The 19,916-nt window shown below is 49.6% G+C and overlaps 3 protein-coding genes across 7 annotated transcripts in view; 2 read left to right on the top strand and 1 right to left on the bottom strand.

The window, feature by feature from the left end:
- cerkl (CERK like autophagy regulator) overlaps positions 1-10,010 on the top strand; it is a 43,708-nt gene extending 33,698 nt beyond the window's left edge. The window contains exons 16-18 of the transcript XR_015089535.1: positions 3,712-3,854; positions 8,124-8,385; positions 8,667-10,010. The gene's annotated coding sequence lies outside the window, so the exon portion shown is untranslated. The remainder of the gene's footprint in view (positions 1-3,711; positions 3,855-8,123; positions 8,386-8,666) is intronic.
- Positions 6,483-9,655, bottom strand: nup35 (nucleoporin 35). 4 transcript variants are annotated; one of them, XM_086051500.1, is made up of 9 exons: positions 8,941-9,655; positions 8,685-8,849; positions 8,438-8,562; positions 8,315-8,366; positions 8,126-8,234; positions 7,535-7,604; positions 7,304-7,432; positions 6,760-6,882; positions 6,483-6,675 (listed from the first exon to the last, which is right to left on the bottom strand). In XM_086051500.1, the coding sequence occupies exons 2-9, from the start codon at positions 8,833-8,835 to the stop codon at positions 6,598-6,600; spliced, it is 837 nt and encodes a 278-aa protein (XP_085907626.1). In that variant the 5' UTR covers positions 8,836-8,849; positions 8,941-9,655; the 3' UTR covers positions 6,483-6,597. The 4 variants fall into 4 exon arrangements, with proteins under 4 accessions (XP_085907626.1, XP_085907625.1, XP_085907624.1 ...); XM_086051499.1 differs by having other exon boundaries at positions 8,685-8,894; positions 9,329-9,655; XM_086051498.1 differs by having other exon boundaries at positions 8,438-8,556; positions 9,329-9,654.
- A 78-nt stretch (positions 10,011-10,088) lies between the features above and the next one.
- dnajc10 (DnaJ (Hsp40) homolog, subfamily C, member 10) lies at positions 10,089-19,903 on the top strand. 2 transcript variants are annotated; one of them, XM_086051489.1, is made up of 25 exons: positions 10,089-10,233; positions 10,747-11,047; positions 12,082-12,244; positions 12,325-12,375; positions 13,334-13,416; positions 13,495-13,626; positions 14,104-14,197; positions 14,257-14,334; positions 14,406-14,449; positions 14,524-14,589; positions 15,071-15,136; positions 15,256-15,345; positions 15,806-15,916; positions 16,000-16,114; positions 16,181-16,308; positions 16,512-16,628; positions 17,445-17,546; positions 17,616-17,676; positions 17,746-17,840; positions 18,176-18,312; positions 18,396-18,449; positions 18,826-18,973; positions 19,083-19,205; positions 19,274-19,375; positions 19,653-19,903. In XM_086051489.1, exons 2-25 carry the CDS (start codon positions 10,817-10,819, stop codon positions 19,662-19,664), a joined length of 2,403 nt encoding a protein of 800 aa, XP_085907615.1. In that variant the 5' UTR covers positions 10,089-10,233; positions 10,747-10,816; the 3' UTR covers positions 19,665-19,903. The 2 variants fall into 2 exon arrangements, with proteins under 2 accessions (XP_085907615.1, XP_085907616.1); XM_086051490.1 differs by lacking the exons at positions 19,083-19,205; positions 19,274-19,375; positions 19,653-19,903 and having other exon boundaries at positions 18,709-18,840.
- The last annotated feature ends 13 nt before the right edge of the window (positions 19,904-19,916 follow it).

The raw sequence follows: 19,916 nt of genomic DNA, 5'->3' as shown, positions 1-19,916 counted from the left end.
AGGGGAGGAAGTCCCGAGATCGTAAACAAAGACCGTCCACCTTCCCACAATCGAGTCAACCAAGGTGTCAAGTGCGCGCGCGCGCGCGCACACATGCACGTGCTGGCGAGCCAGACAGGAAGTGAGACACAAGGCGGTTGTGGGCATTTCCGGTGCGGCGCGGCCCCAAGTGATGAGTGCGAGATGAAGCCAAAAAAGACGAAAGCTGTTGTTGCTGCAATGCGGCGCGGCGTAAGAGCGCCACAAAGGCAGCAAGCGAGGCTGACTTCCTGTTTACTTCCCACTTACTTCCTGTTGCCTTCCTGATGCAACAACAACTGCTTTGTCCTTTTTGCTAAGTGTTTTGCGTTGATTCTTTCGGGTCATCGCTGTGTTACGTCTTCAGCTGGCAAGCACGCTTAGAAGACTCTCAGTTTTCATCAGAACTTTTCAATTCACTTAGCTTTCATTTGTTTATAGAGCATTTTTTTTTTCAGACATTTTTTTTCAAATTTAATTGAGTTCATTCACGAGTGTTTGTCAAGTGCAAGATTAAAAAATGTTTTGCAGCATAATGTGCGGTAAACGATAATGTGTTTGACCTTCCGGCAATAGCGAAAGAAATACATTTCAAAGGAGCCACAAAGCTCATGGACATTTTTGCTATCATTGTACTTTTATAAACATAAAATTTCCAAAATAAAAGCACCAAAATCTTCACCGAGCCCTGCAGGAGGTCACCACTTCAAAGACGTTGTACGTCTTGAATTTGTCCCAAAAATACATGACATGCAAGACACACACACAGACAGGGTCCTGATGTTAGCAATTAGTAGACCTTATCATGGCCTGGAGACGTCACAAGCTGTTCACAACGCCCCCCCCCCCCCCCCCACCCCCACACACACACACAAACCGCACCCCCTACCCCCACGTCCTCCTCTATCCCCCATGGGACATGTGACTCCATCATATACATCACTGAAGAAATATTTACACTTTTTATGAACGACCTACTTTCTCTGTATGTATCTGTGTATGTATGAGATGGAGAGCGAGGATGTTGCCACAGGAACACGGCCATACATGGTCACACGCACACTCGTCATCTGAGTAACAGCACCTGGTTGCTAAGGAAGCCTTGGCAACAAAAAATGCAAGATCAATTTAGCAAAAGGCAGAACAATGTCACATGTAGAAAAGATACAAACAAAGACACGCGCACACACTCACACTTATCAGTGGTCTGGATCTGATCAAACTAATCAGTTGTCAATGGATGCGAAAAGAGCAGGGACACGTCCAGCTATTAGCATTCCTCAGATAACACACACAGACACAGTTTCAATGTCCTGTGGATGCTAGTTGTTAGCTTACTGATGCAAATGTGCTGTAATGCTAGTTAGTTAGTACTTTCTCTGGAAATGCTGCATGGTCGGCTGATGCTAGTCGCTAGCCTGATGACGCTAGGCCATATGTAGTCTAGTAGCTAGCTAGCAGTTAGCTTTGGGTTGACGCTGACAAAGGAACGCTCAGGACGCTGCCGCTTTCCAGACGGCCGAGAAGTCGGAACCTTTGCGCCGGGAGGTCCCACTTCAAAGCATTCCAATCAAACGTCAACAACAGCAAAAAAAAACATGGCCGACAAGCCCTCCAAGCTACTATTGTTTTGTTTTCTGTCTGCGACGGTGAGCGGCGCGCAACATCGATGCAAGTGGTTTGCATCAGGATGCTAGTTGTTAGCTTGTTGGCGCCTTTGTGTTCGTGTATGTACGTGTGCTTGTGGCTGTGTGTGTGAAAGGAAGGTGGGGGGTTGTGTGTGTGGATTGGGAGCAGGTTTCCATCCTGAATTTTTATCTTTCTGTGGTTGCAACTTGCTTATCTCTCACTCCATAAAGACACGCGCACGCGCACACGCACCGGTTGTAACGGTCATTTGAGCGCATGCATCCGTTTCTTTTTTTGTTTGCGTCTTTTCCACTGATGACTTTGGTCCGGCTTCTGATTGGTCACAGTTTATAGCGCCCCCCTGTCGCTTGTGTGTTTCTGTCTTTTCATGTCAAGTGAATGGCAAATCTTTTTCTTTGCATCAAAACTTTTGCTGTCCACATGAGCTGCAAAGACTTGAAATGTGAGCAAGAAACAAGACTGAAGTGTTGTCCTTCTTTGGCGCTTGGCAAAGCAGCTTGACAGCACCACCGGCTGGTCTCGGCCTTCCGCTGCCAGGAAGCCAATGTCGATGGATGGATGACATTTCTTGGGAAATTTGCTGGCCAGCCAATGTCGCCCGGGGGCTTTGACGCGCACTCGTTTATCAAGACAAAAAAAAAAACGCTCGAGTGGCGGTCGCGTGAAGAACTCGTAAGTCAAGGCACTCGCTCGTACTTTTTGAGAAAGAATTCATTTATGATCAACTTAGATGAGAAACGTGGCTTTTTCAAAAAAAATGCTAACTCCACCTTCAAAACAAAGCACACCGCGCACGTTTTTTTGTTGATGCCCCGGTGTTGGTCAAGATTGTGTGTTTGTTTGAAAGACGACATGTGCCACACTATCTGCATTGAAAGGCGGCTTTTCTGGGGAGCGTACGTGCATGCGTGCGCGCGTGCGCTTGCGTGCGTGCGTGCGTGCGTTGGAGTCTGCGTGCGTGCGTTGGAGTCAGCACCTTTTGACCCAGTGTTTGTCACTGTGCGGAGCAACACGTGTGAAACACTCGAACAAACACGGAAGCGAGTGGAACCGTGAGAAACTTTCAAACACAGGAAACATGAGATAAACGCCAGCTAAAAAACATCACATCAACACCTCCGGTTTCTAGGCCTTTATTTAGTCCACCATTCGTCTGCACTCCTTCATGAGTCTATTTTTCGCAGTGAGGCTTCGATGGCGCGGGCAGGAAAATAGTGAGCTGTTGTTGCTTGGGGGACAGATTTGAGTGAGGGACCGACCAGACTGTCAACAGGCTTCCGAAGCGCGGTGAGTCACGATTTCTGTTCAAATATGGTCCGGCTTTAGTCGGAATCGCCGACAGACGCCCGTTTAAAATTGGAGGCGGACCGGCCTATAGTATCTGCTATTTTTTCCCCCGCGGATGTGTGCGTGTAGCAAGGCGAATGACGGACGACGGAAGGATACCCTCGCTGCAGACGGATGACTAATAACGGATGCTCAATTTGTAGTAAAATGCCCAGCTCTGTCCACTAGCGGGCGGTCACTGAGCTTGAGCCCAGCCGGAGGTGGGCTACATCCTCATAATTCAATAAATAGCAACAGGGAAAATGGTTTCATTGGCATTTATTTGATTATACTCACGCAAACAACCGGCATCAGCAGGCTAATAACTAGCATCCTCAACAAATAGCATCTGCGGGCTAGCCACTAGAATCCTTCTGCTCACAATGAGCGCCAACCATCACGGCAAGAAGTGGCAATGTAGCATCCCTAGGCTAACCGCTTACATTCTGAACCTGACAACCAGCAGGCATCCGGAAACAGCGACAGTATCCCCAGCAGGCCAGCCACGGGAATCAGCTGGCTAACAGCTAGCCTCCTCTGCTCTCGGTAGAGCATACCCACCTCGGGCTAATAACAATCATCTTCAAGCTAACAACTAGCATTCTCAGGCTTACAGTACAACGACTCGCTTACGTCCTCAATGCAATGTCTGTGAATCAACGCAAATTGCTTTTGTGCGTGTGCGTGTGTGTATGCGTGTCTGTGCGTGCGCGGCAGCGGTCCGCACAGGGCCACCTCGCCAGGGAAGCGCGGGACCGAGGCGGAAGATTCACTTCCTGGCCCGCACAATGGCGCTTGTTCCAGACAGGAAGAGACATCATCACCGCCGGGGCTTCCGACGCAGGGAGAGACGAATGTGGGTGAGTCCCGCGCTGCCCCTCTCTCGTTCGGTGTTCCACAGGGTTCTATTTTGGGGCCCTTGTTGTTCTCGTTGTATTTGGAAAACACAGTATTTCCTTCCATTGCGATGTGGATGACTGTCAGTCCTGCTGAGCAAAAAAGACGCTTTCTCCTTAAGACCACTTTTGGCCTGTCTAGAGGATTATCAAAGCCTGGATGACAACATTTCTTACATTTCAAGCATAAATCTTTTCTGTTTGGCTGTGCATGTGAACACCCCCCAACACACACACACACACACGCACGGGCACACACATCCATCCCTCAGAGCACGCCATAAAAGAAAGAAGTCAAGATGACTTCTTCTTTCAGATAACAACACGTCAAAACATTTGGGAGCTTGACGCTAACCAGAGCGCATAGTTTGCATACTGGTTGGAATATGCACATGCTAAAGGTGACTAGCAACCTGAAGTTAGCACTCACATCCCCAAGCTGTTGACTAGCATCACCAGGCTAACTATCCTCATGCTAACAACTTGAGGCTCATAAACAAAACAGCCTTGAATTAATTACTAGCATGTTCAGGCTAACAACGAGCACGCTCATGCTACTAGCAAGCGCAACCTAGCAGCTAGCATTAGCACATCCCCACGCTAACGACCGTCATCATCAGACTTACAGTAAATGTGTAGAATGATGTCTGTGAAGAAACACAAACTTGCTTGTGTGCGTATGCATCAGTAACAGCTTGTGTTGCCGATGGGATAAGACACACACACACACACATGCGCGCACGCACACACTTAAGCACACAAACACACATTCAGTGTTACTGCTGCAGGGGCTTTGAACTCATTACTGAGCCGACATATGGACACACACACACACACAAGGAGTGTTATCTTGTGGTTAATTACCATTGGTATGATGTGACTGCTGTTTATTTACAACTACACAGGAAAGCCCCCCCCCCACACACAAACGCACACCCGTTCAAAAGGGCCCACGCACACAAGGCCTCACACACTCACCCCAAGAGGCAGAAGCTCTCTCACACACACTATTGTCTTGTTAACATCATGCGTCGGATGCGTGCGTGTAGCAAGGATGCAGCACGTTTCCATGGCGATAAAAGTGGTCAAGGACATGGGAGGGAAGCGTGGCAGGATATCAGGGGTGGCCACTTCCTGTTTGGGATCACGCGCCAAATTGCTGACATCCAATCAGAGCCTGGTCTGAACCCACTTCCTGTCTGTTAGGGGACACGCACGCACGCACGCACGCACACAGTTGATGCGTTTGAAGGCTCATGTTGTTTTGGAAGTCACAACAGCTGCTGTGACCAGAGGCGTTGCCACGGCGACACAGACACATATGATGCTTGCAGATGGAAGCATCTGTTGTGTCCACGGGACACGCTGGCGCCGCTTTTCCAAAGTATGGCACGCAGTATTGTCCGGTATAAAGACGCGGGAAATGCCAGCGCAAAACAGCAGCGGCGCACCTAATGTGTCGTCCTTCCTTCTGCTTTTTCTCGACGGTCCGTTGGCAAACTAGCTTGTGGCGCTAACTGATCTTGTCCTTTCTCCGTAGCGTTTGGTCGTTTGCCAACCATTCCTTCCAAATGAACCAATCTTTTCAGTGAACGTGAGTGAATGGATCACTTCCTCAAGTGATTGGTTCGTTTTTTCTTTCAATATCTCTTCATTCAAGCAAAGAACAAGTACGGAACAGTGATTTGTTCTTTTCTCAGTTCGTTTGAGCTCAGTCACGCACGCGCATGTCGTCAATCTTCGCAAACGAATCGGTGAACGGTTCTTTTTGATGAACGGATTCTAATGATTCAGTTCACTGAAAAGAACCGCCCTGGCCATCACGATTTCGCTGCAAGCGAGTCAACGTGAATCGACGCTGGCCGGATGTTGTGAAGCTTGCTGCCCTCTTGTGGTGAGGACCTGAAGTGCACTTCTTATGTGTTCTCACTCAAAAATACCAAAAAACGCACATACTTAAATCAATCACCTGCTATGTCAAAAACACATAAAACATAAGAAAAAAAACTTTGAAAACACTTGTAAATGAAATGTAAAAGAATGTCTTGTCAATGAAACAAAAAGTGTTGGGTATATAAAAAACAAAAAAGATATGGACCACAAAAATGTGAAATGTCACCCAAAATGCAAACCACACGTAAAACAGGAAAACATGAAATATACTTTACAGTATCTGACTCCACAAAAATCGTTGCGCTGCCTCGGTGGTGTTCATCAGCAACGGAAAAACTTGTCCCGCTTGAAGCGGCCGAGGTCAGCGTCCAGTATGTGCGTCGAAATGTGGGCTTCCTGTCCGCAGTTTCCAAGGCAACCGACTGCGAACGACACTGATTGACGCACTCAAATGGAACATAACGCACCGTCGCAACACACACGCACACGAGTGGGTCAAGGATGATTTAGCAGCTAGCGCACGCGGCTAACGGGAAACTAGTGGGTCATTGATCCGATAGTTTTACAAAACCTGGTTTAATAATTGAATATTTGCATAGAAATGCTTGCCGCGTTTTATTGGGTAAAATTGCGGGCGGGACTTCCGATGTGGCCAACGGCACCCTCTGGTGGCCACCAAGAAAACACGGCAGCGCCATCAGCTGTGTACAAACTTTATTGAAACCTTCAAAAAAAATGACACTGGAAAAGCAGCGAGATGCACACGCGCACACACATTCCTCATCCAATCAGCAGCGGGTGTCCAGTCATGACGTCACCATCCAAACATGTACTCCATGGCCTTGGAGACGAAGCTGTCGTCCTTCCTGGGTGTGTGTCTGTCGCTCACCACCTACACGGCAGCACTGCAGTCAGTTGCTGGTATGTACGCGCAGGCATCTACAGAGGCACTCGGTGCGGCGACGTGCCAGCGTACCTGGTAGTCGCTGGCGGAGTTCCTGTAGGTGGCGCTAAGCGGCCTGATGGCCGAGCGCGGCGTGCAGGGGAGGGCCGAGCCGGCCAGGGGCGAGGCGGCCGCCTCGCCGCTCTCCATCACACTCTGGCAGCCAAAACACAACACGCAGAGGTCACGGGACTACGCAAAGACGAGATTTGGAGCCAACATTCATGCAATGACACAAACTATCTTGGAGAAGAAAAGTCACAAGAACAGAAGCTTTTCAAATTTGCAGCATGGATGTTACCGTAGCGATGGAGCTCTTTTGTTTTCAAATAGTAACAACAGGTGGCTCGGTCTTCAGTTAAAAGGTTCCCAAAGGTTTTCGACAGTAAATCGAGTTTTACAAAATGTCACCCAAACTGGAAAGTTCGTCATTCGAAGCACTTCCCGTCTCTTACGGCTGGTCCGATTTTTAGAAAAAGGCCCACGCCGATTAGCGGCGAAAGGCTGAAAGACGAGCTCGGACCAAAATGGGTTCAGGCGGAAGCCCGCCGAAGCGAGGCCACACGCGCGCGCTGACCTTGTCGATGCAGGGCTTGACGCCCACCATGATGGCGTCCCCGAAGACTTTGCCGTCTTTGGACAACGCTTTACGGGCCTGAAGTCGCGACTGATACTGAAGATGCATCCAGTTGCCGGGAGACGCCATCTACACGTGCACAAACAAAAAATCATGACGGTGATGATGACCCCAAGAGGTCACTGCGTGTGCGCGCGCGTGTGCGCGCGCGTGCGCGCGCGCGCGTCTTACAGTGTGTTTGAGGATGTTTCCATACTGGGCAAACTGCAGCAGGATGTAGGAAGCCGAAGCTGGCGGGAAGCTGACACGCCACAACACGCACACACGTGAGCACACCTCAACGGGAACAACATTTGAAAGAAAGGAAGAAAGTCCACATTTGGTGTGGGAATGCAGAATTGTTCCGTGACAAAAGATGGATGCATGCGAAGTGGGGACGTGGACCTTTTGGGCATGTTGACAATTGTTAGCAAGGGCAATTCAATGTTTCGAATGTCAAAGGATGTGAATCCGTATTGTGTCATTGAGAATGACTCGGCAAGCCTTGGTAGGAATTTCAAAAGGTTTTTGTCAAAATTGTTCCCAAGGTGTTTTGAATTTCGAATGGGAATGATGTGGATATGTTAGAATTGGACCCGCTGGCAATCAATCAGGAGCCTTTGGTGGAAAATGTTGCATTTGGGCTGGCAAGAGGGCCAATTTGGGAAAGGCCTTTCAATTGGAATGATGCGAATGGGATGAATTAGGTGGAAGTAGCTGCACGCCAAAAGAATGGGCGGAAGAAAAAGACGCATGACAAACTGTACGCAATGTTTTGCAGACCCAAAGACGGTGACCCAGGTCTGGTCTAGAAGGTCCTCGGAGGACAGAGCTTCTCCCTGACTGTAGAAAGGGTCCACCTGGGCGGGCGACAGGCACAGCTGCTGCACGCCTGAAAACGCGGGTGCGACATCACAGCCTGATGACGACGACGACGACTGTCGCCGCTGTACCTGGATGACGACGACGTACCTGAAGTGGACGCCTGGCGTGCCGACACCGGCGACTGCATGCTGGGGAAAGACTGCAAGCGCACACATTGAGTACGCACATTGATTGCGACTGGCCGGAACCACATGCTGCTTCGCTGCAAACCTGTCTGTGAGCGCTGAGGGGCGTCGCCACGGTAACAGGCCCGTCGTGGATGCTGCGCACGGGCGGCGCGCCGCTCTTGTCCTTCGGGGTGGGGACCACCGGCTGCGGGCTCGACCCTCCTGCGCCTCCAACATCACACATGCAAACACATAACAACACGCTATCGTCAAATCACACACAGACATATTCCCGCTCACATGCTATCTCTCACGCTCACTCTCTCTCACAGGCATCCTCTCACACTCACCTTTGAGGAGAGAGGTCTCCAGAAGGGGCGCGGTCATGCTGAAGGGGCGCGGCTGGGGACTGGCGGGTGCAGGCAGGTCACCCATCAGGAAGCCCGGCAGGAACTGAGCACCGTGGATGGGCTTGGGGGAGGTCGGGGAGCCCAGAGCCATGGGTTCAGCTCCCACTGCGAGGACGCACACAATTTACGCTCACTTTCCAATTCCGATTTCTGGACATGGAGGAATTGGCTGGTTTGAGGAGACGATCTGACTCACGTCGCCCCGCGTAGTGCCGGGCCGATGGCGAACTACGAAGCTAACGCCAGCGCGCAGAGATTTTATCACGTCACCACCAGTGGATGCGGAATTACATCACCAAGCCGCTGGCTCGCGCTTGTCAATTCATGTGTTGGTGTGGTGCATTTCATGGTCAAACCGCTTACCCTAACATCGTTTTGAATAGATTTAGATGCTAATATAACCATAGCCAAACAATAAACATTGTAGCAAATGTATTACCAGAAGCTAGAGTTGCTAACGCTAATCTGCACCAACACAGCAGCTCTGCTTACCCTGTAGCTTTGACATCATACTGCTTCTGTGCTGTAAAACTATGTCTGCAATTCTTGATCAGGGGGTTTACGTCTGCTCAAAGTGGACTTACCTTGGAGCTCCATCATGGTTTGGTGAACTTTGGGTAGTTTGGGGCCGCGGGTTTCAAATGCCGGAAATGACGCCAGGCTAACGCTTAGCAAACGCGGCTAGCAGCGCGCTAAACGTGTCAAAGCGCAGGACGTGAAGAGCCTTTCGGGGCCGGGTCGATGTCACTCTGGTGTTGCGTACAAAGTGGCCTCGATCCAAATTGTAACGAGTCAAAATGTGCTGATTTCGGAGGGTGTGTCGGTCGGGCGCCGCGTGAATAGTTTTTGTCACTTAGCGCACACCCGGAAGGAATTGCCGTTTGAAAAGATGCGTTCAAGGACCCAATGCGCTCCTGGTTTTGCCACATAGGCTCAAGAACAACAACCCAACAGCTTGAAACAAATTTGTTTTGAAACACGAGTGTCTTAATTTCCAATTTAGAGCGATTCCCATGCGTAAAATTGTGATCAAAACATTTGGTCGCACCGGCTTGGCGAATCATGCGATATTTAAACAAATATTTTTTTCAAGTACACTTGAACGTATCAAACTTGAGACAAACGTAACCGGAAATACGTTGTGTCGCCGCTGTCGTTGAGTCGACGAAATAAAAAACTGTAGAAATGCAACCGCGTGGAAATGAGATTTGGCAGCCAGAAGGAAAGTGTTTTTTTCATAAATGAAAAATAAATATCAAAAACGGACACGCTTGTACATTGATCTGCTGGTATGTGATATCTGCTCTCGGCAAAGTCTCTGTCTTTTACTCTGAAACGCGTGTAACGGAAAATGAAGGGCTTGGTCACTAACTTGTTGCCGGCGAGATCCGGATGTCGCTCCAGGATCTTCAATTCTTCTCAGCTTCCAGAGCGACTTTTGCACCCTTTTGAGGTTGGACACCTCAGCGGCGAGAAAGCTCCAACTTAGGTAACCATGCCTAGCTACATGTTGGGTAAAATGGTATCCAAAATCTCGTCGGTTCACGCTTTAGTTCACGACGAATCCGCGAAGCTAATTAGCGGACACTTGTTAGCTTACTTTGTGGAAGCTTGCTCATTTGAAAGCCAACAAACTCAATACAGCGCCTAATAAGTTTCCATAGGTTTAGTGAGTTGCTGTTTCTTCATTTTTCGTCTCTTAGTCGCCGGCGAATAGGCTTGATATATTTTCATATATGTTCATATTTTGTAGACTGTTCTGTGAAACAGTTGATCTATGCTGATTCTCCACCAGCAGGCTTAACAACTTTCCTGGGGGAAACCCTGCTCACCATTACGACATTACTCATTAAAAAAAAAAAAGTGACTTGCAGCAGATATACGTCATTATCTTCATTTCCTCACAATGTCTGAATAAAATGAAATGCCAAATAAAAGTTGTAAGTACATGGCCTAGTATCATGCATTGTGTACTATTGAGGTGATGTCATCCGTTCTGCAGTCTGCAGAACTCCCCCGGCTGGTGTTTGCGTCGCAGTTGCCCAGTTCCAGCTCCAGCTCCAGCGTGTGCAATGGCGGGACAGGAGACGCGGTCCGGGCCGGCGTCGTGGACCTCCAGACCTCGTCCCGTCGGAGCCCTTCTAGCGCTGCTGCTCCTCTGCGCCGCCCTGGCGCCGGCCTCGGTCGGCGCGGCGGGCCGGGACTACTACGAGCTGCTCGGGGTGGGCAGGGACGCCAGCACCCGCCAAATCCGACAGGCCTTCAAGAAACTGGCGCTCACCATGCACCCCGACAAGAACCCTGTGAGATGCACACATTTTCAAAAAACACTACTGCCGTCAAAATGGAAGCGCCTCAACTCGCTTCCTTGACATCAAGTTGTCATCAAGATGGCGGCAAAGCACTACCTTTGTCCAAATGTCCGGTCCTCGTGAGCCCTCATCATCCTGAATTGGATGTCTCTCTCCTCCAACGCAGCTGATTCAAATGATCAGCTCTTAAGCAAGCTTTGCCGAAGCACGATAACCATTCCGATCATTTGAATCAGGTGTGTTGGAGGAGGGAGACACACAAAACGGGCTGGATAGGGGCTCTCCAGGACCGAATGTGGGCACCCCTGGTCTAAATGAAGGTTCTCAGCTCACTTCAACACAGTGACTTGACATCCAGATCCCCCAAAATGGCAGCAAATTAATACGTTTGGTGAAAGGAAAGTTCCCAACTGACCTCAACATCGTCCCTTGACACCAAGCTGTCACTTGATGATGCCAACTAATACTTTTATTGCACTGAAATTTACTCCAACGTAGTTGCTGGGTACCAAGATGTTTTATCTGGAGCCAACCAATACTGTTGTAGTAGCACTACCTTTGTCTAAATGAAGCTCCTCATTTCACTTCAATGCAGTTCTTTCTTACCAAGATGGTGACAAAGTAATGCTCGTGTTGATTTGGCCTCAGCGCAAACCTAGAACATGTGTTTTTCAGTCAATAATGGAGGACATTGTAGGTAGGTTCTCCACCAAAAGTGCTTGACCAAGGCTGAACGACGAGAATAAAGTTCCTCATAAAATACGGGGACTTATTTTCCCTCATTAGATGCCGATTTTTTTTTTCAATCTCATATTACAAGTTCATTAAGGTCAAATCAGGTCATTAAGGTCAATCAAAAATCTGACTTCATTGTCCTAACATTGCAACTTTTTCTCTTTAAAAAAAAAAAAAAAAAAAATGAATTCATCGTAACATTCTGGCTTTTTCCACCAGAGCCGAAATCCCTTTTGAATTCCTTTTAGACATGGCATTTAGAGACGCTTAGCTCTCCCAAATGTCGGCAGGGAGACGCGTCGGCCCACGACAAGTTCCTGCAGGTAAGCCGAGCCTACGAGGTCCTGAAGGACGAGGACCTGCGTAAGAAATATGACAAGTACGGCGAGAAGGGCCTGGACGAGTCCCAAAGGGGGCGATACGAGAGCTGGAACTACTACCGCTACGATTTTGGTGAGTCCGCGCCGCGCTGTCCTTCAGCTCGCCCAGCAAAGTCACAACCATCCTTGCGATTTTGCAAATGTTTTGGCCAGGCATCTACGACGACGACTTGGAGATCATCACGCTGGACACCGGAGACTTTGGTAAGAAGCCGAAAGAAAAACATGGAAAATATTGCCGTCATTGCGGAGACTTGTGTGGACACTTTAGAGGGGGACAAAACTGAATGGAGCAGAGGAGGTGCAGCGCGGCAAAGACTGAGACACAGTTCGCAGTGCTTTCCAAGACTCTTTGAATTTTGAGGAGTAAAAGTATTTGAATCCATTTTGGGATAAGGCAGCTAGCTAACAAAATGAGGGAAAAGCAAAGTGCTGCTTGGACTTTCCGAAGTTCGGCAGTTTCACTCTTAGAGACTTTGAGAATTTTGATCAGAAAAATGAATCAAATATCTTTTGGTACCAAAACAAAATGAGCACAAAGTCGAGCAGCGTGGATACTTTGCAAATGTCGAGACCTTTTCATTTCGATTTGGAAGAAAATCAGCAAAAAGTGCAGCGCTGTGAATACTTTTACAGAGCACTGTTTGACTTTGAGAGACATCTTTCAATTTGCAGGAGAAGAATGGCTTGATTCCATTTTACAACGAGGTTGATACCGCACAAAATGAACGCAACCGAGTTGCGTTGCGAGCGCTTTGAGTGTCCAGAAAAGCGCCGGGCAAATCTGATGCGTCGTCACCGTCAGTCAAGTTTTTGCAAACTCTGCCTACTTTGGAAGACCGCGGTCAACATTTTTGCCCATTTTCAGTTGGATGTGAAGGACCAAAGCACAAACGGAGTCATCATCATCATCTTCCATTTACACTTGGGCAGTTTCTGCACTCCTGCAGAAATGTGGAGTATACAGAGATGTCCATAAAGTTTGTTTTTAGCACGCTCATCGAAAAAAGACTCGGACTAATGGATGATTCAAATCATTCTTAGCTGTAATTGACTCTAGATTTGGATTTGCCCCCAAATCTGCTGTCATTTGGTGTTTGCATGTGTCTTTGCTTCGATGATTGTCTACATGTGCTGAGTAATGATTGTGTGTGTGTTTCAGAGGCGGCGGTGAATTCCGGAGAGATCTGGTTCATCAACTTTTACTCACCACGGTGTTCACACTGTCACCAGCTCGCTCCCACGGTAATGTGGACGTCCTGCACGCACACGCGCGCACGCATGTATAGATTGTGATGGTGTGTGTGTGTGTGTGTGTGTCAGTGGCGGGAGTTTGCCAAGGAGATGGACGGCGCCATCCGCATCGGCGCGGTCAACTGTGGCGACAACCACCAGTTGTGTCGGCGCAAAGGCATCGGCAGCTACCCCAGCCTCATCATCTTCACAGCGGGACACGTAAGCGCCGGTGGCGCTCGCGCCCTCCTTTTGCCCTCACGCTCGTCGCGTCCTCTCACCTTGTCCTCCGCGTGCCCGTGACCTTCTTCGCGCTTCTCCTAGTCGTCATTTCCTCATCTTCTTTACGCGGCTCGCGTTTCTTGTCGTCTTCACTTCTCTCATGTCGGCCATGTTCTCCCCACGACTGATATTTTTCACATTCCTCATGTTTTTATTCTTCACATCATCCTCACAATGCTCCGCTTTCCCAGGTTCATTTTCTTCACATTCCTTCTGATCCTCAAATTTTTTTGGGGGGGGGGCGGGGGTTCTCATTTTCACCAGTTCTTCGCTTTCCTCGTCTCGCTTGTCTTCCCGTTCTTCACCGTACGCACGTTTCTCACAACGGTCCTGTTGTTCAAACTCCTTCGGTTTCCCTCATGTCCCTCGCGAGTCCTTTGCCGTTCCTCACGTGGTCATCTTGGTCTCATCCGTCAGAAACCTGAGAAGTTCCACGGCGAGCGCGTCAAAGACAATCTGGTGACCTTCAGCGTGCAGTTCATCAAGACCGGCGTCACGCAGCTGTGGCAAGGTGAGCGAAGCGCCACCCGCGGCGCAGGCCTGCCATCGATTGACGGCTGTCGTTGCTAGGCAACGTGTTCCGAGAGATGGAGAGCGCCTTCGCGGCGGGCCTGGGCTGGCTCATCACCTTCTGCGCGGACACGGGAGGTAAGCCCGCATGCTGCGTGCCAACTGATGGCTTAGCATGCGCTGACAAGAGACCTCTGCCGCCTTGACAGATTCTCTGGAGCACAGGACCCGGCAGAAGCTGGCGTCCATGCTGGTGAGGATGCCAAATGCTAACGCGCCAAGACAGATGCTGCTGAAAACAACACACGCGTGTGCCTGTTTGCATAGGACGGCCTGGTGAGGGTAGGCTGGATGGACTGCAGCGCACAGCCGCAACTCTGCGAGAGTTTCCGGGTAAACGTTGAAAAAGATGCACAGAAAAATGAGCATAAATAATCGAAAAGAATGTGAGCAAAATGACAGTTGCACGGTGTCGGAAAAACTGCGTGCGATCTGCCATATGGCTGTTGAATATTCCCACGGGGATATATATGATTGCACAAGTACAACAAGTACCTAAAGAAACGACGTCTTGATTATCTAATGAAAGAAATCATGTTTTCTCAGGTGGAAAAATAAGCGGGCTCAATGTGTTCTTGTCCAGTGCACTTCCTTGGTGTTAGATACGCTTCTCCCATTGGATGGCGATGCACATTTTAGGCGGCATCTGATCGGTCAGAGTCAGACAAAAGTATCCAATTCCTTATGAAGCCACCAAACGTCTTTGCCACATACGTTTTGCAAACGTATTGCATATGCTGTTATCACGACCATGTTTTTGTCTGTATCTTGTGCAGCCCTAACACAGTATAAGACGTTTGTTGGCTGTCGGCAGGTAACTGGCGGAGCGACTGCCCTGTTCCCGCCAGGAAGCGCTCTGGACAAGGAAGGCAGCGTGCTGGTGAGTGAGTGAGTGAGTGAGTGAGTGAGTGAGTGAGTGAGTGAGTGAGTGAGTGAGTGAGCGTTGCGTTATCATGCTAGCGCTAGCGCACATGTGACTGACGCGTGTTGTGGTTGCAGTGGCTGAGCACTCTGGACAGCAGGGAGATCTACGCTCAGGTCCTCCAGCACCTGCCCGACTTACAGCTGCTCACGGCCCACAACTTCCACGTAATGAAACCCAGTGGAAGCTGGAACTTATTTTGGGGGGTTTTACTCGACCGTAGCGTTGCTAGCAAAAAGAAGGCAACGTGCGTCTAGCACTCTGTTTAATACACACAGTCAAGTAAACGAGCTGTGTTGCCCGTACTGCATTTGCATGTCAAGTAAGTACATGCGCTGCACGAAATGCCTTACAGCAGACAGTCATCGTACCACCCATTTGATCTAATGAACATGTCCTGTACCTTTGGGTCGCAACGCACCGCTAATGCACCCTGAGCGCTCTAAGCAAACGTCTAAACCGACAGTATGTACTCGGAATGCCTTTGAGAGGATGGCCGAGACAGGAAAAGCTTCCGTCAGCCGGTGTCGGCGGCCTTCGCGAGTACCCCATGCATTGGCTTGATATTGGCGGCCAGCCATCTGTAAAAGCCGCACTTGACCTCACTTAGTGACTTCCTGTCCTCAGTCGAAGCTGGCCCGTCATCGCTGGTTGATCACCTTCACGTTTGGAGAGCGCGGCCAAGGCGCAGACGAGTACAAGAAGCTGCAGGCCTTCCTCCGCCACGACCACATCCAGGTGGCGCTCCACCTTCGCCTCGGTCACGCCGTCAGCGTGTGAGTGTGACGCACGAGTGTGTGTGTGTGCGCGCGTGCGTTTAGGTGGGCCGGGTGGACTGCCTTGTGGACCTCCAGCTGTGCCAGTCCATGTACATCCACAAAGGCTGCGTGGCCGTCTTCAAAGGCCTGGGCGTCCACGACTTTGAGATCCATCACGGTCGGTGCTCCTTTTTCCTGTGCCTTTTTGCGCCCCTCACGCACTCATCTGCGTCTTTCCCCGCAGGCAAGGACGCCGTCTACAACGTAGTGGCTTTCGCCCGGGACAGCGTGCGGGCTCACGTGACCACGCTGAGGCCCGACAACTTCCCCTCCGGCAGGAAGGAGCCGTGGCTGGTGGACTTCTTCGCCCCCGTGAGTCCTCGTCGGGGAAAAAAGTCGGAGAGGAGCTGCGATTGAATGCAAACTTGCCTCCAAGGAGAGCGTTGCAACGCGTTTCTCATGAACAGAAAAACATATCGTCGCTGTCGTGAGGGCAAAGGACGACGTTTCCAACAGATTGCGGTTGATGTGGTGGTGGTGTTGTTGTTGTTGTTGCGGCGGCGGCGGCGTGACAGTGGTGCCCGCCGTGTCGAGCCCTGCTTCCCGAGTTGAGGAAAGCGTCCATCCGGCTGGCGGGACAGGTCAAGTTCGGCACCTTGGACTGCACCGTCCACCTGGACCTCTGCGCCACGGTGAGGCCACACGCGCTCCCGCCGTCATTCGGACCTCTTGCCTCACCTTGCCCCGCCCGCCCGCCGCCGTCAAACGTCGTCCCATCAAATTGCTTGGGTCACAGTAAATAGGCAATAAAGTCAAATCGTTTAGATCAACAGTTACCAATACATCACTCATTGCCTAATTGTTATGATTACAAATAATACAGTAAAAATAATGGTAAAATATACACGTTTACATACACTTTCGACACTTTCTTCAAATGAAGTAATTGGTCGGTTTGTTTAACTTTTTGTATGGCGTTTATTCATTGGTTCATTAGTTTATTGTAAATGAAAAAATGGAAAATAATGGGTAATGCATGTACGTTTAACTAATTGGTCAGGTAGTCACTTAAATTGGTTAATTAGTTACTTCATACAAAAAGTTCAATGGATATACACTTCTTTTTTGTGCATGTTTTTCAATTGTTGTTATTTAGAATAAATTGACCAACTATTTACATAATAAGAACGTTTAAACTATATATGGAAAATAGTTTTTCAAATGAATTTAAAACGTTTTTGTATTTTTGTTTAGCAATTATTTAATGAGTGCGATTTTATGAAAGAATTGCTCTACTAATTTATGAGAAATAAAATACAAACTTTGTCAATTTTGCACAGTTTACAATGCCAACATTTTGTATTTATTTCAGTATGTAATTGGTCGAATGAGTAAGTGATGCAATATTTCATCTTAATATTTCAAATGAGAGTGACAAGTATGTGATCGTTTTTGCCGCTGACCTGATCTGTGAATTTGTTTCCCAAACGTGTCCGCGATGTTGTCAGTACAACATCGAGGCGTACCCCACCACGGTCATCTTCAACGGCTCTTCCGTTCACGAGTACGAAGGACGCCACTCGGCCGACGGCATCCTGGAGTTCGTACAGGTGCGACCTCGCCGTCTCCGCCGTCGCGCGGCGATCCTCATCCTCGGCTCTTTGTTTGACTGCCCACAGGACCTGGTCAACCCGTCCGTGGTACTTCTCGATCCTTCCAGCTTTGCCGAGAAAGTGACAGGTGAGCGTCACGCGGCTCTTCTCGTCTTCCTCACGTCCTCGCCTCGCCTCGCGCGTTCTTGTCGTTCAGGTTTAGGCGACGGTGAACTATGGGCCATCGATTTCTACGCGCCCTGGTGCGGTCCGTGCCAGGCTCTGCTGCCCGAATGGAGGCGCATGGCACGGGTATGGACCACACATGCCGTACTGACACACACTTTCATGCGCAAGTATACACTGTTTACACTCACACACAAGTTACAGTCATATAGTACATACATGCGCATAACCCACACATAGACACTGTGCAAACACACATGTACACAGACAGCCAAAGGCAGGCACGCACGCACGCACGCACGCACGCACGCAGGCAGGCAGGCAGGCAGGCAGGCAGGCAGGCAGGCAGCCAGGCAGGCACGCACGCACGCAGGCAGGCAGGCAGGCAGGCAGGCAGGCACATCCGACACACACTCAGACTGTTTGTGGTGTTACTTGACAATGTTTGTGTGCGCGCGCAGATGTTGTCGGGCCAGGTTCTGGTGGGTTCCGTGGACTGCCAGCGCTTCCAGTCGTTTTGCCAAGGTCAAAACGTGCGCTCGTACCCTGAAATCCGCTTATACTCCGGCGGCGGCGGCAGGACGGCCTTTCGCCACACGTATGCGCTGCAACACGCCTCTAACGCAATCGCGGCGACGTACCACCGCACGTGACTTGTTGTTGTGTTGCCTTTTCGTGAAGGAGTTACAACGGCTGGCACAGAGATGCACACACGCTGCGAACGTGGGCACTCAGGTAGGTGCACATGAAAAAACTTTCCATTAAAAAAAACAAAAAACCTCATCTTAATGCTTCTAATCTAAAAAATGTGTTTTGTTCCTGTTCAATAAATTCTAAGTAGAGCAGAAGAACAGCCTATGTCAATCATGTCATCGAGCTGTCGACATTAATTGGACGCACATTTGCCTCAGCTACGACAAAAATCAAATCTGAACTTGCTCAACCCCGCCATTTTCCACAAAAAAAAAAAATAAAATCATTTTCAATTTTCAAGATTTTTTCCGGAAAAGGAATGTGCACTTTTGCCCCAATCAACAAATTGTGCACAATAAAGTCCAAAGAATTTGGAGGTTGATGGATTTGTTGTCTGCGGCGATGCGTGGCCGTGCAGCGCGTTGCCCCGAGCGTCGCTGGATCTGACGCCAAGCTCCTTCCACTCTCTGCTGCTGGAGGGCCACGACCCCTGGGTGGTGGACTTCTACGCGCCTTGGTGTGGACCCTGCAAACACTTCTCCCCAGAGTTTGAGGTTCTGGCTCGGGTGAGACGCCATTTTCTCAATCTTTCTCCCGCTGTCACGCCCTCAATTTAAAGTGGGGGGTGGGGGGAAACTGAGCGCGCTCTCATCGCATCGCCTATGTGATTGACAGGTCCTTAAAGGGGAAGTCCGGGCCGGTAAGATTGACTGTCAGGCTCATTACCAGACCTGTCAATCAGCCGGCATCAGTGCCTACCCCACGGTACGCTTCTACCCGTACCAGGATGCCAGCAGGGTGAGGACACGCACGCACGCACGCACACGAATACGCACGCACAAATTAACCTTGAGACGTGTTGACAGCGCCCACACGGCGGCGAGAACATCGACAGCCGAGATGCAAGCGTGATTGCCGAAGTCATCAGACAGAGACTACAACACTCGTCGTCACGGTTGCACAGGAAGGTGGGTTACTAGCCCACAAGCGCAGTGAGCCCCTGTTTATCGCGGCGTGCGCTCCGCACACACACCCGCTTGAAATAACGTATCATCTCATGACAGCCCCATGTTAGCTTTGTGCTAACATATAGTGGGAAAAGCCATGGACTGGCTTACGGGAATTAGCATTGATTTGATGGTAGTTGTAAAGCTTCAGGGTACTGCTACTTGAGCACACATGGACAAGTTGTGTGCTGTAAAAAGCTACCAAAAAATGAGTGTGACGTGGGCTTTGTCCCCTCAGGACGAACTCTGACGGACGGGATCGGACAGGACCATAAACACTACCGAGGCGCAGATGACACACTGGACTTTTCTTATCAGCTACTTCTCTGCCTTGTTCTTATTTTTTTTAAACATGGACGTCTCTGTGGTTGGTATTTACTCTGTGAGATAAAACTGGGAGACACTGTTACTGACACACACACACACACACACACACACACACACACTATTTGTGAATGTACACAAATAAAACCAAACTATTTCCAAATAGTCCTTTCGTCAT

Source organism: Filicampus tigris, chromosome 14 (genome assembly GCF_054856515.1).
Source record: "Filicampus tigris isolate MCC_2025a chromosome 14, RoL_Ftig_1.0, whole genome shotgun sequence".
Lineage (NCBI taxonomy): Eukaryota > Metazoa > Chordata > Actinopteri > Syngnathiformes > Syngnathidae > Filicampus > Filicampus tigris.
Note: the sequence above shows the minus strand (reverse complement) of the source record. Positions and strands in the feature narration are given on the sequence as shown.